Raw genomic sequence first — 17,247 nt, 5'->3', positions numbered from 1 at the left:
TTTGGAAACCTGGACTTAGAATTAAATTATGAATAGCACTACTAATGAAAATTTGATAACCGGGGTTGGAATCTAAAATTCTGTCAAACGGTGGAACGTAAAATTAAATGAAATCGAAACGTTTCAGATGTGCATAACATACATGCGCGATTCGCCGTCGCTCACCATTGATGGAGCCATTCCTTTAAATGGTACTGCTCCAGGGAATTGTGGTGGTGGAAGCATCACAGAACTACCATTTCCAGCAGACATTCCATTCATTCCCATCGTCCATTGATATTTTGGACCACCATCTTCATTTCGGAATCGGGCATAGTCTGAAATTCTGGGCTAAGCTTTGTAAAAAAGTATGTCTCACCAGCACACTCGTCTCCCAGCACATAGTAACACTGCTCAGTGAATGTGACTTTGTTCACCACGTGTGCAATATATTTCAATTTCAGCAAGTCCGCTGCATAGTTTCTAGCTGTCTTCCGCTCTCGGAGTCCCTCGATTCGATCCAATAGCCATTCGACCAAATCGGACCCTATAGACATTATGAATTAATCAAAAGGAAACTATTACTATAATTCATACCAAGGAAAGACATAGGTATTGGGATTTTGAGCCATGTTCGATTTTTGATGTCAAGTCCTGATCCTGGCATAGCCATTATCTCAACAACCTTTTTCTTATCAGTATGGATATCAAGATGAATATGAGCTCCATTTCCAACGACAGTATTCTGACCATTTGATCCGTTTGAAGTGACCGTGGAGCTACTTGGAGGACGTCCATGTGGCCATTCACCTGGAATTGGAGTTGGGGCGCTTTCTGAAAAATTTACAGTTTTTGTCGAATAAGATTTGAATCAATTATCTCACCTTCTACAATACTCGGCATTCCTCTCATAGCATTTGTATGCTGAATCCAAGCTTGTGTATCGATTGGCCTCACTGGCTCTTCTCTACTGTTCCGGGGTATCGTGAAACAGCTCTGACCATTCTCAAAACTTTTGGCAACCGTCAATTTGATTGGACCACGACGGCTGACAGCTTCTCTAAAATTATTTTGAATTTCAGAAATGTTTCTCTTGAAATTAAGCTATTACCTTAACACATCCACAGCTTGATCGTTGGTAAAATTTTCGAAACTCGTTTCGTTGACTTGTAAAATCATATCTCCAGCTTCAATCCTTCCATCCAATGCCACTGCTCCTCCTTTCATAATATTTGCTACATAGATTCCATTATCTCCACAATTCGATGTTTGACCGACGATTGAGATTCCCAGAAAGTTGACAGTATCCATGTTCAGATTTACAGTGATCACATCAAGGCTCATTGAGGATTCTGTGATGCTGGAAAAGGAAGAAGCCCTCGATGGCTTCCTAAAGTTTCTCTTGTTCTTTTTCTTCTTTGCCATTTTTTCATGTTGTCGGGAGACGGATGTGAAGTCGGTTGTTGTGGACCCTCTGAAAATAGTTTTGATTAAAAATTGATAATCAGAAGCAGAGTGATCGCATTTTTCAGAATACAAACTACAAAAGTCCAAAAGTACACTTTTTTAGTCTTTTCATGTCACAAAAGTTCCACTGAGCTCGTTTCAATTGGAAAAGAGCTGAAAGATTTATTGCAAGCAATTATCATCCACTTCTTCTCATCCATCTTCTCCTCTTCGTTTCCCACCCCGTTCCGCCCCATGTCTCCTATCGCGCCTATCTATTTCTTCTCTTCAAAACGTTTTATTGATCTTCCTTTTCTTTTATTTCGCATAGTGCACTACACTAAAAGCTTTTTGTGATAGTCACTACCAGGCTCTAGATAACGAAGATTCTCGAAGATTTAACGAGGTGTCTTCTTATCGAGATTTGAGTGGACGGGCGAAGAAAAATAACTGACACATCGCGAGTCGTGGCACCAGTCGAACTCGGCGGTGCTGTTCCAATGGCATAGTAATAATCAGATGTTGAAGTTGAAGTAGTTGAATAATAAGGCTTGCCATCAGAACTTTCGAAATCATCGTCAGTAATATAACCACTCATATTTCGAAAAAGAGGGATGGGAGAAGAGCACGAAAATGAGGACAATCGGGGGAGTTGGGAGGAGAAGGATGAAGGACTCTCTCCCGTATAAGCCCAGTCATTTGTCACTCAATGTGACAAACAGAAAAGAGACAAAAAAGGTATTAGTTATTTTAGAGGAGGATGAGAGAAGGAGAAATTCGAAAGACAATGTCTCCGGGGACAAAAATTTCACTTTGAACCAGAACTATAATCATGACTTTTACTTTTATGGATGTTTCGAGAATACTCACCTATCATCGTCATCTGAAAATACTCTCGCATCGGATTCTGAACCAATTGTCGATTCTTCGAGATGCCTTCGATGGCCTGAAGAGAAAAAGATTGATGGCAACATATAACCTTAAATACCTGTAATAGAAGGGCACCCACATTGTCAATTTTGAGCTAATTTTCCTTGGCTCCTGTAAAAGATATCAAAAATGTGTCACCTGACAAACATTTTGATATTATGATAAATAGCTTATCAGTTAACATTTTTTATTTCTTTCTCAGAAACCGAGAAAAAAGGCTCAAAGTTAAACGTTAGGGGCGCTTCTAGTAAAGGTTTTACGGAAGTTTAATTTCTCTTCCAACACTCCTCTATAAAACTTGATCACTCTTTCATCTTAACCCATTGCTACTAACCAATCAAATAAAATGAAGCGTCTGCACTCAATTCAGAAGTCAATGATAAATGTGATGTTCTATGTAAGAAACCAATGAGATGCCTTCGTGGTGATGCATCTGGAGCAGCATCCTTTCTTCCTTGATATGTACTTGTCGTGTTGGATCCTCCATACCTCCTCATCCTCCGTTTTTGAGTTTTTTCCTCTCTTTCCTCATCTACCATTGCCGCCGTACTTGCCATTTCTTCTTCATATAGAGGGGGAAGTGAAGGACTAGTCGGAATCAGAGACATTGTCCGACTCATCGTGCTTCTTCTGGAGACTAATGGACGACGATCCGGAGTAAGATTGCTTCCATCGACAGTAACCGGACGACAACGATCAATTCGATTCAGACTTCGACTTTCAGAAATGGTAATACTAGGAATAATTGGAGGACGATCGGTGGTGATTTGACACGTTTTGGATTTCCGAAGCTCCCTGGATGGAGGCGTCAAAGAAACAGGAGAGGATGGAGGAGCAAGTGAAAATATAGGTTTTGAAAGGGCAGCAGCTGGAGAAATAAGATCTGGTGGTGGTGGTTGAGGTGGTTTCAGTTCCTCTTTGAATTCTTTTGTGTTGGATCGAGAACTTGACGGTGATGCAGAATTCGATCTTGAACCACCAAGTGAAGTTAACGAGGTTAAACTTGCAGCCGAGTGAGATAATCTGATAAGAGCTCCAAAAAACGACGAGGAGGCGGAACCACCGGACTCTTTTCTGTTGGCGCCTCCTGCACTTTTTTCGTTTTGTTTCCGTCGTTGTAAAAATGGGCTCTTCGTTTTCGTCTTCGTATTACCCCCCTCTTCGTCGACACAATCATCTGCTGCTTTGCTGGTTCCGGGGAAGAACAGAGCACCTTCACTCAGACGTTTTTTGAGTGGACCTCCTAGAGCATTTGAGACCATTTGGCGCCACGTGGATCCAGAAGGTGTATGGTTGTTAGTTAAATCCGTCAGAGTTCGTTTTAATCGGAATGGTGGATCGGTTTCTGGCTCAACTCTACTCTTGCTCTTGCTCTTTTTGAGTTTCTTTCCAGTACTTGGAACGGAGTCATTTTCTTTATCATCGGTGGTTTTGCTGGATGGTAAAAAGCCATTTAGGATTTTCAGGTTACCCAGAGGATTTCCTGTATACTTTTTTCTTCTGGGACTTTTGGCAACTTCCACAACAGTCTTTTCATCTTCGATTAAGTCTAAATCATCAATTTGAGCAAGTGGAGGAGCCTTCTTCTTTTTCTTCGTTCTAGAAGACGTCGTGGGTGGTGACGCCTTCTGTTCGATTTTGTTGATTAATTGGGAAACAACTCCCGGGGAATGATTTCGATGTGAAGGTGGAGCTGTGTATGTTGAGAGCACTTTTCGTTCTTTTGCAGTAAATAAAAGTGAACGGAGGACATCGGATGAAGTCGTCATTGATGATGTGGATGGTGTATTCGAACTAGCCGGAATGGCTCGTTCTCGAGCAACTCCTAACTTGATACTCATTGCTCACTAGAGAGCTCTGAGTGACTCGTGTGTCGTTCTCTAGAAAACGAATAGTATTGTACACAAAAATAGAAAGTTCTAGAGACGGAAGAGTGAGAGGTAGAGTAATAAGAAGAATTGAGAGAAAAAGAAAGAAGAGTGATGGTGGTTCAATGAGAAACACCAACTCGATGGGGGGTCATAAATTTTCCGGATCGAGACGAGAGCTCATGATGTACTTGGATCAGAAACATATACTTATATCATGTGGTGGAGAACTTCAAGGGATCGAAGAGATCAGTTTTCTATTTTTATGCAATGCTGTTCCATAGAGTTTGGAAAAAAGGAAAGTATTGGAATTAAAATATTTCAGTTTTACTTTCTGAAGAACACGACAAGACCTGGTCAGGATACACAAAATGCTTTTAGAATCGGATCAACAAAAAGTCAAAAATTTGAAATAGACCTGAATCAACACAGTCGTTAAACTTTAATCGAACTTGACGCATGTCGATTTCGTTATACTTGATTTTGATGAGACTGGGAGGTACGAGGAAAATGCGGGAGTAGGAAAAATAAACCGTGAAATCTAGCTCAACTAAAATCCGAGACATACCTTTTAGAAGAGACGCAGACAGTCAGAATGTCTCGTTGTCTGCATCTCTAGCCTTCTTAGCCTGTATCTCGGCTCCTAGAAGAGTTATAAAAATGGTTTTTGAACTAAATTGTTTCTCGAAAGTTCGAAAATTCTGAAATATACCCAAAATCTTATTAGTGATCAGCTGTGTGCTTTAAACTTAGAAGAACGCTAAAGCCAATGTATCTCGATTTCTGTAAATGATATAAAAATATGTCAATTGATAAAATGTTTGTGGTGTTATGATGAACAACTTATCAATTGGATTATCATTGACAGGAACCGAGATAAATTGGTTCAAAGTTAAGGGGTCCTTTTATTACAGGTTTCACGGTATGCTATGTTGTTGGTCTAGTCTTGAAGGAAATGAATCTAATTTGTTGGTGTTCAGTAGCCATGGAAAACTGGGAAAACAGATAAAAAGATGTTAAGGATGACCTAATATCGAAAAGCTCAAAAATCCGAAACCTTGTTTTATCCCCACAGGTCTTGAAGTGACGTGGCGGGTACTTCAAAGAGAGTTTCCCACTTAGCAAACTTTTTTCTCATGAAGACTCTATTCTGCATCGTTGTGAATTATCCAAAACTTTGAAACTACTAGGGACTCAAAAGGGTTTTAGATGATTATGAAAACTCTATTCCAAGTTATTTGTTAGTTTTCAAATTTTTCATAGAAGAAGTTCAAGTGGTCCCGTTATTTATATAAACATCTCACAATTTAAGGCTCAAACATCACTGAAAATATAAAAAACAAAACAAATTGGGTGATGGTCAAATCAATACTATTACTTCAGGTTTCTCTATAGAAATTAACGACTTGTTTATCAACAAAAAAAGAATAGAAATAGTTCAAAAAAAATGAACGAATGTTGCAAAATTGATCTAGATTGATACATGAGCTCTCTCTGTTAATGACGAAATCTAATCAAAATCCACCTACACATGAGATAGACAAATACTGATCGGGGATGGAAAAGCGGATCCAAGCTACAGATCAATTTCAAAACTGTCTCTTTTTCTTCGTTTTTCCGAATGGTATCATGATAGAATCACAAGTGACTAGGATAGGGGGAATCATCTCCTAAAGTAAACAAAACCAAAGATCCCAGAAAGTCCTATTCTATTTCCGAGAGAAAACGAACGAAAGTGATAATGAGAAGAAGAGTAACAATAGATGTACCAGGAAAGACCATTCTGACACAAAAACGATAATAGTGACAAGTAGAAACACATACACAATTTGACGAGAGAGCACGGGGCGAAAAAAACTAACTAAAAGTGGGGTGAAGTGGTATGAGGTCTCGAGAAGAAGAGTGTTCAAGTGGATAAAGAGACGGCGAATAGAGTGAAAGCATCTTGATAAACACTGTGATAAACTCATCGGTCTTTTCGGTTTTTTTCCCACTGACATGGAAAAGTTTGAGCAGAGATAAAGAGACGGATGAGAATGAGAGAACGGTTTCTCACCAGGAGGAGCAAAGATAACGGGGAAGCTCAATGACCCCAACAAAGGAGACGAGATGGGAGAAGAAAGGCGAGTTGAAGAAGCACCAAAAGATCACAATTCGAGAATGAACTGTGTCAAAGAACACCGATTTCCTCAGGCAGGAACAGGCATGTTCGACCCCATTTATAGTAAGAATACGACAGATTTTGAGTAACTTTCCGGTGTGTAAAAAACGTTTATACTGTAAAATCTCAAATAGAGTTGAACCTTGACCGTCACTTTAGTCAGTTTTTCCCGGTTTTCAAAACAGATATATAAATGACCAACTAACGAAATATTGAAAACATTTTCAAAATCTTTCGCAAGAACCGAGGAAATTTCGCTTAAAGTTGTCGGAAAGCGTTCAAAACTATTAGAGACTTTAAGGTACATAAAATTTTAATTAAAATCTTCAGAAATAGAGCATGCAGATACACTCTGTTGCTCTAGACTAGGTTTCAATCCTGTAGGTTTTTGAAATATATCAATCCAAACGACCTGATCCAAAATTGATCCAACGTAAAGTTTATACCAAAAAACCTGTAATAGAAAGGCTCCTATTTTTTCCCTTTGAGCCGGTTTACCTGTCAAAGATATTGAAAAGAGTTAACTGATAAATGGTTTTTCATAATATCGCAAACATTTTATCAGGAGACACATTTTTGATATCTTGCAAAGGAATCAAAAAAGTTAGCTTAAACTTGACAGTGTGAGGGCCCTTCTACTACAGGTTTCACGGTATTTTAAAACGAATCGGCAAATCTATTACAGCTAAAATCTGACGATAAGAGAAGGTTTGAATGATGATAAAGGATTCCTGATTTAATACAAAGCATACTAGCAACATATTAATACGATCAACCAGGGTGCTTCGAATTCTAATCATGAAACGTTTTCCTAATTCAATCATGAATTAGAATGAATGATACAATGTGTATGAATTGAAATGAAATGTATGTACAAACATTGAACGAAAGAGGGGGCCGAATTTCGAAACGTGTGTTGGGTTGACTGGCAGCCAGCCAACACAAGATGAGCCCCCATCAGATAAAGAGAGATTTGAAACAATTGGTCCATTTCTCTGCGTTCTCTCCATTTTTCATACTATTTCGGGGTGATCAGGGCGATCGACTCTCATTAACACAAACATAAAACATGAAAACGAAGGGAAGTGACAATGTGATTAGATAATGTGATCAAGTTTTTACGAGTGGTGTTTTAGGTTTCGGAGTACATGAGTCCTCTGGACATTCAACAAACTTTAATTTCATTGAATTTCCAGGGGTACCTACAGTAATCTGTTCACGGAGATCTCAGGGAGATTTCGATCAAAAATCATTAAAACTGACCTAGATAATGCTGCGGAAACCGTCGATTATAGGCAGCACTTTTGAGATATCCAGGTATGGCAGCAGATATCATTGACTCAGAATCTGTGCTCATCACTGCAAAATTTTTGGCTTGGGTGATCAAAAATAGTATTTTAAGGATTTTAAAAAGCATTTTTTGGTAAGATAAATTGAAACTGATCATCAGAAGAGCCGAAACAAAATGACATGGAGAAATTAAAAAAAAAAGGAAAATGAAACAGACATCTGGAGGTTTATGACTGAATGGGTGGTTGGAAGAAGATGATGATCAACTTTTTGTTGTTGGAAATTCAATTGAATTTTTTATTTCTTTACCGCAATGCTCGTATTCATTTCTATCTTATAGGAGACTCGAAATTCTGAAGGTTAAGTTTCAGATTTTTCAAAAATCTGGTTATTTTCAGAATTTTGTTTGTTGTGGGCATAAATCAAAAGTGGGACTTTTTTCCATTTCTAGACCTCGGTAATTTTTGAATTCAATCAAAATAAAATCTCGTGATACAGAAATAATCATGGGTTTTTCAGTAATTTTTCCAGGTTTCTCAGTTATTTCTTGTTTTTTTAACATTGTCGGTATTTTTGAAAAAAATTTTTTCGTAAAATTTTCCTATTCCTAGATAACCTCCCCTAGCGCTTTTTTTGGTGCTATGAAGCTCTTGCGTTCTCTGTTTATCGCTATTTTTTGTAAAATTTGATTTCTGTCAGTTTGTGAAATTTATGAAAATGTGGTTTTCCATTTTCTAGACTTCGGTGATAACCAAGCTGAAGTCTCTCATGGTAAAAAAAAAGAAGTACAATTTGCTCTGATAGAAGCCCACCCAATACGTGCAATTTGAGCTCAATTATCTCGGTTCTTATGAGAGATATCAAAATGCGGTCAACTGATAAATTATTTATCATAATGTTACCAATATTTTATCAGTTGACAAATTTTTGATATCTCTCATAAGAAACGAGATAATTGATCAAAGTGTCCATGTAGGGCAGGCTTCTATTAAAGCAAATACGGTATTGGGATTCAGCTGTTTCAAAAATTTCGTTCAAAAAATCTTTAGTTGGAGCTCTTCAAATCAAATGCTTCATGGTTAAGTTTTTTTTTGATAGACACACAGCTTTTTTTAAATTTAAAAAACTCACTAGAATTATCAAATTGATAAGCAGCATGTTGATAATTCATTGGTGGTCCACTTCTATTGGATGGTGCTGGTCCTGGTACTGATGGATATTTTCTCATTTTCCCACTGCTTCCATCCGAATGAGTTGATCCTTCGATTGTTAATAAAAATAGTTCAAACAGATTATTCGAAGAAGGCGTTAGTCGTTGAGAATCATCTCGAATTTCAGCTTTCACTTCACTGAATTTTTTTTAGATTCTTTGTTGTTTCAAGTCGAAAACTCACTATCCAGAGTCCGGATCCAATGCTTTTCTGTAGTATTTAAAGTTTGTTCTCATTAATACTCGTTTCAAATCTCCCAAAGTGATAAGATCCGGTGGTACGTGCACTTCGAGCATGTAGGGATCTGTTTCGTCGTCAATGTGACAGTATACCTGAAATTTTAAAGTATAGCCCTATCATATTTTCTTCAAGAACAAAATATTTTTGGATCAACTACATCAGCCACTATACAGCTTAACTACAAAATGGTATTATTTGAGAAACTGTACTTTGTCAATGTCAATGATCAATGTTATAAGCCCTAAAGTGGCTGGCCCGGGTCGGAATCTGTCAGTTTTTTGTTTCGTCTGTAACTTTGCTCATAGACAAGCAATTATTTTTCAAACAGTAGCATTATGTAGTGCTCATCGAGTTATATGATATCTGATTTAGTTGGTCCAAAGATTTTGGTTTTAAAAGAAACTACGGCGGTTCACAAGTGTGAAAACCAGGTTCATTCTTTCTCGTTCCAAAGCTTCTTTTTTCTCCAATTTAAATGCAAATTTTAAAAGACTCACTTTGGTCATCGTATGCAAAAACGGTTGTTGTTTGACAGCTGTCGTTGCCTCTGATGCTTGAGAGTATTGAGCAGAAGAAACTGACTTATTGTCAAATTCTTAATTTTTTAATTTTTTTTTTCAATTTCATAACTTTCAACACATACCATCATCCTTTCCTCCGTCATCCCCTAAACGAAGTCTCTCCATCATTGACGTCGGATCCCCGACGTCTGGAGCTGACGAGTCCACCCGAGGTGGAGACTCTGCCATTTTGCTAAAAGTTAAAATATTTTTAACAGCTCAATAAAAAAAAAGTTATGCGGCATAAGTTAGAAGTCGTAAATCAAAGGGTATTGAAAAGTGTGAACACCGTCACGTCATTTCACACATCAGAAGAGAAAATAAAGAGAAATTTGAGAGATGTGAAAAAAAGATTTTGACCACTTATGAATCACTTCTAAACTATTCCACCAATTTTTGTTCGTTCTATTTGAAATTTTGGGGGTACTGTAAACTTTACACACGCTTTGGATGGTAATCTATTAGAATGTGTCATGTAAGTGACTTTGGTAGAATTGTACAAAGAATTGTTGGGGCTAACAAAAAGTGAAAACTCTTGTGTGTAATAGAAAGAAGTAATGGAAAAAAGGCAAAAAAGTTTCCACTCCGGAAATTTTTGAGCATATTTTGAATGTCCAGGGAATGGCGGGTCTTTCTATGGGAGCTCCCCGTTGGGAATTCCTGTTTTTCTCACACAAAAGAGATAGAAAGAATTGTAAGTGAAGAAGAATAGCAGAAAGGAGAGAAAAAGGACAGATGGAAAGAAATGGGGTGTTGTGGGGTGGAATGGTTGTTGGCGGGAGAGGGGATCCGGGCGAGAGATTGTGGTGGAAAGTGGTGGAATAGAAGTGGGAACACGAGAGAGAATTAGAGAAATAAACAAGAGAAAGAGACCCCTGGTTCTGGTGGTGGTGGTGGTAGTGGTGACACTTGGCCACCGAATTTATACGAGGAGAAAGAAAAGAGGAAGCCAAGATGGACTGACGACACGCAATTTTGGGTAAGAAAATAAGAAGAAGAACAAGAAGCTCTCTTTGTTTTTATTTCATTTATGTACATTCGATGAGCCAAACTTCTTGTTTTTTGAGGGAAGAACATTTGATCGGATGTCGTTAGAATTTTTTTGTTGGGAAAAACCTTCTTTCTCAGTATTGGTAGAAAAAATTCAAATTCAATGGGCTTTTTGTTTTGGATGGTCCACTTTCGGTATCATAAGCATCTGGTCATTCCATATTAATAATTCAATTTTTTTTTAAATTTCTGTATTACTCTGGTCCAATTTCAATGTTGCGAACGAAAATTCGTGAGTGGGCGGAGCTTAGGTCCGATAGAAAATCCTTAAAGGAGCATGTATATTCGTAAATGTTTTCTGGCCATTTTTTTTTCAATTTTTTCGATGCGTTTCATTGATTTTGAACATTAAAAAAAACTCCGAAAAATTGTAAAAAATAACATTTTTCGAAATGAAAGAACAACTCGAGAAAATAAGCTGAAGATTTCGCAACATGTTTTGTTTTTACTGTGACCTTATCTAATTATCTGAGTATGACGTTTGGTCGAAACTCACGTCAGAAATTTCCTTTTTTGTCTCTCAAACCAACTAATTTATAATTTTATCTGGAATTATATTAACTAGAGATTTATGATTTCACTCTTTCAGAATAGAAAAAATATTGAGACCTAATCGAATCATTCAAAAGTCGAGACACCAAATGTCCACTTATTGCACAAAAAAACCATCTGTCTCATCATTGTTTCACCACTCGAAGATCTCGGATTCTTTCTCAACCATATGACTGTTCAAACTACGGGAAGAAGTAAAACGAACAGATCATATTCTTCTAATAGATAGAGATCAGCAATGAAATCAATAATACTGAGCTAATGTGTCAATAAACCAGCTATAGAAAACGTCCTCAGTTGGTCCGAACTTTGGATTGGTGAACACGAATGGATGGTGGAACAAAGGGTGGTGGTAAATATGAATACAGGCACACACCAAAAGGTAATAAACGAACGAAAAAGAGGCGACTTTGTGGGGTGAGAGAGATCAAAAGAGCACAGCAAATCGAAGAGAATCAGAGAAATTAGTGTGGTGAGAGCGAAGGGGCAAAAGGTGCTACGTCATAGGCATCCATCCTGCCGATAATAATTGTAGAGATAGGCAGACAGATAGTAACAGAGGAAAGAGACACCAGACAACGAGACGGGCCGATGGAGCATCCCGCACGGGCTCAAGTGAGATACGTGAGAGTTGTTTGCAGACCTTGTCTTTTTTGCTACTTACCTAAATACACCTCAAAAATCGCTCAATCCACTTAAAGTAGAACTGATAAGTGAACTTGTTTGGGTGGTATGAGGGTTGAGAGCACAAAAAAGGTTGAAAGATCATCGTATCAGAGTTTAAAGAATACCAAACAAAACACACTTGGGATTGAAAATCCCAGGAATTCTTTGTATTTCAGTTCACTCATTTCATAAAAATTAAACAGATATAATCACTTATTAAGGAATTATGGAAGTTCTAATGGTAAGGTTTCTGAATTTCGAAATTATTATATTCGATTTTCAGAACCTGATCTTCACAGAAATCTTGTTTATTTGTCAGTATTACGGAATAAGACACCCTAGAATATTCTGTATGAATTATTAAGCAATCCGGAGTACACATTCATCTATATCTAGATGTTATTACTTTCCCCTGAAATGGATATCCAAAGATCTTGTAGAAGATTCCAGAATATCTGAGGGATAAATGTGTATTAAAAGTTCAAGGTTTCATGTTCTGATGAATTTGAAAAATAATAAGATCGTTGAAACTTTCCAAATCAAGGAATAGGTTTTGATTCAAAATTTTCAATTTTCAACATCATCCGACATCTTCTAAATGCCTCTGACATCAGCGATATCTGGAGTTTTAAACATTAAGTTAATCTAAAAACAAAAAAATTCATGACATGCAAAATGATAACTATAGTTATAGTGAGAGATAAAAATATTATTTTGTATCGGCATCCCAATTGCTCATTTAATCTTATATTTTTAAAAGTTACAGTAGTCTTACTAAGTAATTAACCACTGCCATGAGATTTAGTAGAGGTCAGCTCGAAAATAATTTTAAAGGTGTGAAAAAAAGTTAAAACCTGTAATAGAAGAGCCCCACACACTGTCAAGTTTGAGCTCAATTATCTAAGTTCTTATACAAGATATCAAAAATATACCAACTGACAAAACACTTCTAATATTATGAGAAACACTTTATCAGTTGACAACTTTTCTGCATCTCTGACAGGAACCGAGACAAAATGGCTCAAAGTTAAAAGCTAGGGGTGGCGTTTTATTACAGGTTTTACGGTAGTTACACCGTCACTAATGAACAAAAATAGAAAAGTGTTAGAGAGATTTTTGATGCAATCGACTACTCTAAAAGTGGACTGCAAAGCTATAAACTTCTGGAGTGACCACACCGTCGTCACTCCGGAAAACGTGAATGATCAGTCGCGAAAAAGAGCCAAGAGAACACTTTAGCTGGGGAGATAAATAGCCAAGTTGAGTGACACGTGGAAACGGCAAATTAAATTGAAAACCCCTCTTCACTGGACCACCACTGGACGTATTGGGACGGAATAGAAGTGTAATCCATGATGTAGAAGGGAAAGTGGAATATCTTGTGCGGGAGATGAGTGACAAGTGAACATAGGAAACGAAGAAATTGGAATAAGAAGTAGAAGGAAAGGAACGGAGAAGAAGAAGGGCACCAAGACGAATGGGAGGGCACTCTCATTGAAACTAATAAGCCGAATGAGAAGAATGTACGAAACAAAGGAATGGATTGAAGACCAGATGTCTCTCTGTCCCTCTGTTTCGAATGGACCTTACTAATTTCTTTAACAAAGGCGCCGAGAAGCCGAAGACGTCACATAATGGAATGTGTTTTATGGTGACAAACTGGCAAGATTCCAAGATTTTTCGTTTTGGCACAATTGAACATGAAAAAAAGAGGAGAGGAGGGAACGCAAAACTAAAGCATCTGGCAGTTCGGAGGCAACAAGGAGGAGGTCATATTGTGTGAACTTTGCGGGAGATCGGAGGAGGTGGAATGTTTTTGAGAAGAAGAAGGAAGAAATTATAAAAATTCAACCTTGGGAAATACAAATTGTTTCATTCGAATGGATTGCAACTCGTTTCATACCAGTTCTGAAGTAAATTATTTATTATGCGAACAGTTCTATTTTGTTATTTTTGTATTTAACATGCATTGATGATAATTAACTTAACAAGGAGTTAGCAGAAATCACATACGTAAATTGAAAGAGCATGGTCGAAAACCTATAAAACCGTTTTCAAAGTCTGCCGAGACCTTTGAAGTGCTGAAATTTCAGTTTCAGTACCAAAAATCCCATTTTCAGTGTAAAATCGGCAATTTTCAAATTTGATTTTCTCCACTCCTAGGAGGTTTTAGGAGTTTAAACTTTTTGTGGTATACTTGAAATTATGTGGAATTTCATAATTCGAACATAAAAAAATTTCTTCAAAAAATTTTCAAACTCGAAAGCTTGGGCCCACCGAAAATCTAGGCAAATTTTTAAACTTCCCAAAACTTTTCCGAAAATACGTTTTTTTCTCAGAAAATGTTTGATTTATGAAACTCCACATAATTTCAAGTATACCACAAAAAGTTTAAACTCCTAAAACCTCCTAGGAGTGGAGAAAATCAAATTTGAAAATTGCCGATTTTACACTGAAAATGGGATTTTTGGTACTGAAACTGAAATTTCAGCACTTCAAAGGTCTCGTAAGCAGACTTTGAAAACGGTTTTATAGGTTTTCGACCATGCTCTCTCGATCTATGCTTTTGGTTTCTGTTAACTCCTACCTTCACTTAAAAAGTTCCCTTGTAAAAAGATGAATCGGAAAGTTGATTGGTGTTTCCCAAGTAAGCTGGTTGTTCAGAAAATAGGAAAACATATAAAGTATGATATAGTATTCAAAAATTTCTTATTTTCTTTATAGAAGCCCATCCGAACCGTCAAGTTTGAGCTCATTTATCTCGATTCCTGTAATAGATATCAAAACATTTTCAACTGATAAAATGTTGGTGATGCAAATAATTTATCAGTTGGCAAATGTAAACGTACTTCTGAAATTAATAAACTTTTGAATGTCTAAATTTCTAATTTTATTCGAATTTCCTATGTCAATGTCAAAAAATGATTTATTTTAGTTGATTTTCTGCCTCCTACGACTAGACCGTACCTACAAAAATTTTTTATCCACAACTTTTCCAAATCTTCATGTAAAAGTACCAATTTCGAAAACGGGCTTAAAGTATTTTATAGTCTGGCGACCAAAACAAATTTCATAGTTGGCCAAGGACGCAATTTTCAATTTCACCAAGCCTAATAAAAATCAGATTTTCAGACTTTCCACATGTTTTTCAATGTATGTCACTGGAAAGCAGATTAACCGTACCTCGTGAATAAATTTGTTTTTTTTTTGCGGTGAGACAACGGTGCATTAAGTACGTTGTCTTGCCAATTTGTTTTTTTTATTTGATTCTTTGAAAGGTCCCATGTTAAAGTTAACATTACTGAAAAAGAGAAATACTGTGTAAACTCTATTAGGTAACCATGTCACCACTGGGGTCGAAGACAGCGGGTCAGAAATCGCGCCCCAGTAACCGTGAGATTAAAAAAATCGCTACTGAATTATTTGGTTGAAGATGAAACTTTTAAACGTCGTGCGAGAAAATCACGCCTTGCAACTCGTTGATTAAAATTAATTACGTAAAATATACGTCAACTTTGAAATTATTTTTTTTTATGTGTGTCACTATTTTTCGGTGGTGGTCTGGTTTTTCTAACTTTTTTAGAATTTAGAAATCTGATATAATTTATAGTTGCAACTGGTCGGGCCGAAAGATGAATTTTCTCGGCCTGGCCCGGCCCGTATAACATGAAAACAATTTCAATAGAAATTCAGAATTTTTCTCAATTGGAAGGGAACCAATTTTTAATAGTCAAAAATTGATTGTTTTGTTAAAAACTTTCTGAAGTATTTCAAGAAAAATTTTAGAAAACATTTGAACTGTTTCTTTAAAAATTCAAAAAAAAATCAGCTTCTGCAGGATTCTTTGCTTGTTTATTCGACGTGTTATTCATGGCGGGAAACTTTTGGCATGGATTGGTGTGGAATGACCTAGAAGTAGGAGAATTGAGAGAAAAAGTGATGTCTGGACTCTCAAATCCCTAACAATGGCGGTTCACAAACAAATTAATTTCTTTTGAACTTTTTGAATTTTGCTTTTTTATCGATGCACGAGAAACGCGTTAGCAATCATCAGTTGTGCGCTATTCGTGAATTATTCACCGTGTTCTGTACAAACAGCGGGCCCGCCCGGTAGTTTGTAACTATGCTATTAACATTTACCATGGTAAGAAGGAGGAAAATTGGGAATCTGGAAAAATACATTTCAGGGATCTGGAAAAAAATCAGGGGAAAATATAGGAGTCTAGGAGAACACTTCAGGAGTATGAAAAAAAAATTATAATCGTAAACAAACATTTGAAAAATCGCTATCCTGGATAAATGATTTTACAAAAACATGGGGAAAGAAAAATTGAATATTGAATAAGATTTGAATTCCATCTGAAATTAAATATTGTCCTGGAAAAACAATGAAAGTTTTGAATGTGTTTGTAGTTTTTTGTTGTTCTATCAAGGCAATAACAGTCAAGAACCATAACAAAATTTAGATTTTAAAAAACATGATTTCATGTTAGAGTCAAGAATTTTGAAATTTCATAGTTCCGCGTCAGATATACTGGTCAGTGTTCATGATGTGTTCAAAGCTGAAGCAGAGATTGATGGGTTCAACCGGAGGACCACCGAAAAAATTATATTCAGATATAATGATCATAAATATCGTGGTGCGACCAAGGAGATTCCTATAAAATCTTAAAAAGAAGCCCACCCTATACGTTCACTTTGAACTCAATTATCTCGATTCGTTCAAAAGATACCAACATTTGTTTAAACAAATAAATATTTATCATAACATCTCCAACATTTTATCAGGTGATAGTTTTTTATGTCTCTCACAGGAACCGAGATATTTGAGTTCAGAGAGTGTGGGCTTCTATCTGAGCATTCACAGTACACAACATGCGCCTTCATCGTACTTTGTGTCGATTTTCGAGATAGGGTTTCTATTAGTTTTTGAACGTTCGAGGATCGTTAAAGTCTGAAACATACGTTTTGCGATTGTTCAAAGATGAATATACGCTTACCATATTGCCTTATTGCCTCCTGTTTTTCTGGTTTCTTTTCCCATATATTAATCAAGCCTGCAACATAAACGTTTTCAATATAATTTTCGCGCCCAGGCGCAGGCACCACAGCTACCCGCTAACGGATCCTCGGCACTCGAAAGACGATATGTTCTGAAGTGCCAAAGGTCTATCAGGTTAATGACCTGTTGGTAGGTGCCGTGTTCCTGTATCGAAGGGACAATCCAATGTTCATTTTTTGAATCGTCATCAGAGAGTAAAGAAGGAATAGACAAGAGAAAATGGCATAGGGGG

The 17,247-nt window shown here is 36.9% G+C and overlaps 1 protein-coding gene across 1 annotated transcript; it reads right to left on the bottom strand.

Moving 5' to 3' along the window:
- Nucleotides 1-123: 123 nt before the first annotated feature.
- On the bottom strand, nucleotides 124-9,874 carry Cbr-dsh-1 (the record flags this gene model as incomplete). Its single annotated transcript, XM_045242607.1, has 12 exons — nucleotides 124-317; nucleotides 359-526; nucleotides 577-813; nucleotides 864-1,039; nucleotides 1,091-1,453; nucleotides 2,296-2,371; nucleotides 2,690-4,198; nucleotides 7,648-7,743; nucleotides 8,806-9,023; nucleotides 9,069-9,217; nucleotides 9,623-9,720; nucleotides 9,769-9,874. 12 exons carry the CDS (start codon nucleotides 9,872-9,874, stop codon nucleotides 124-126), a joined length of 3,390 nt encoding a protein of 1,129 aa, XP_045092330.1.
- Between the last annotated feature and the right edge of the window lie 7,373 nt (nucleotides 9,875-17,247).

This window comes from Caenorhabditis briggsae (genome assembly GCF_000004555.2).
Source record: "Caenorhabditis briggsae complete genome, chrII, whole genome shotgun sequence".
NCBI lineage: Eukaryota > Metazoa > Nematoda > Chromadorea > Rhabditida > Rhabditidae > Caenorhabditis > Caenorhabditis briggsae.
The sequence above is the reverse complement of the archived record's forward strand: the minus strand, read 5'-3'. Positions and strand labels throughout refer to the sequence as shown.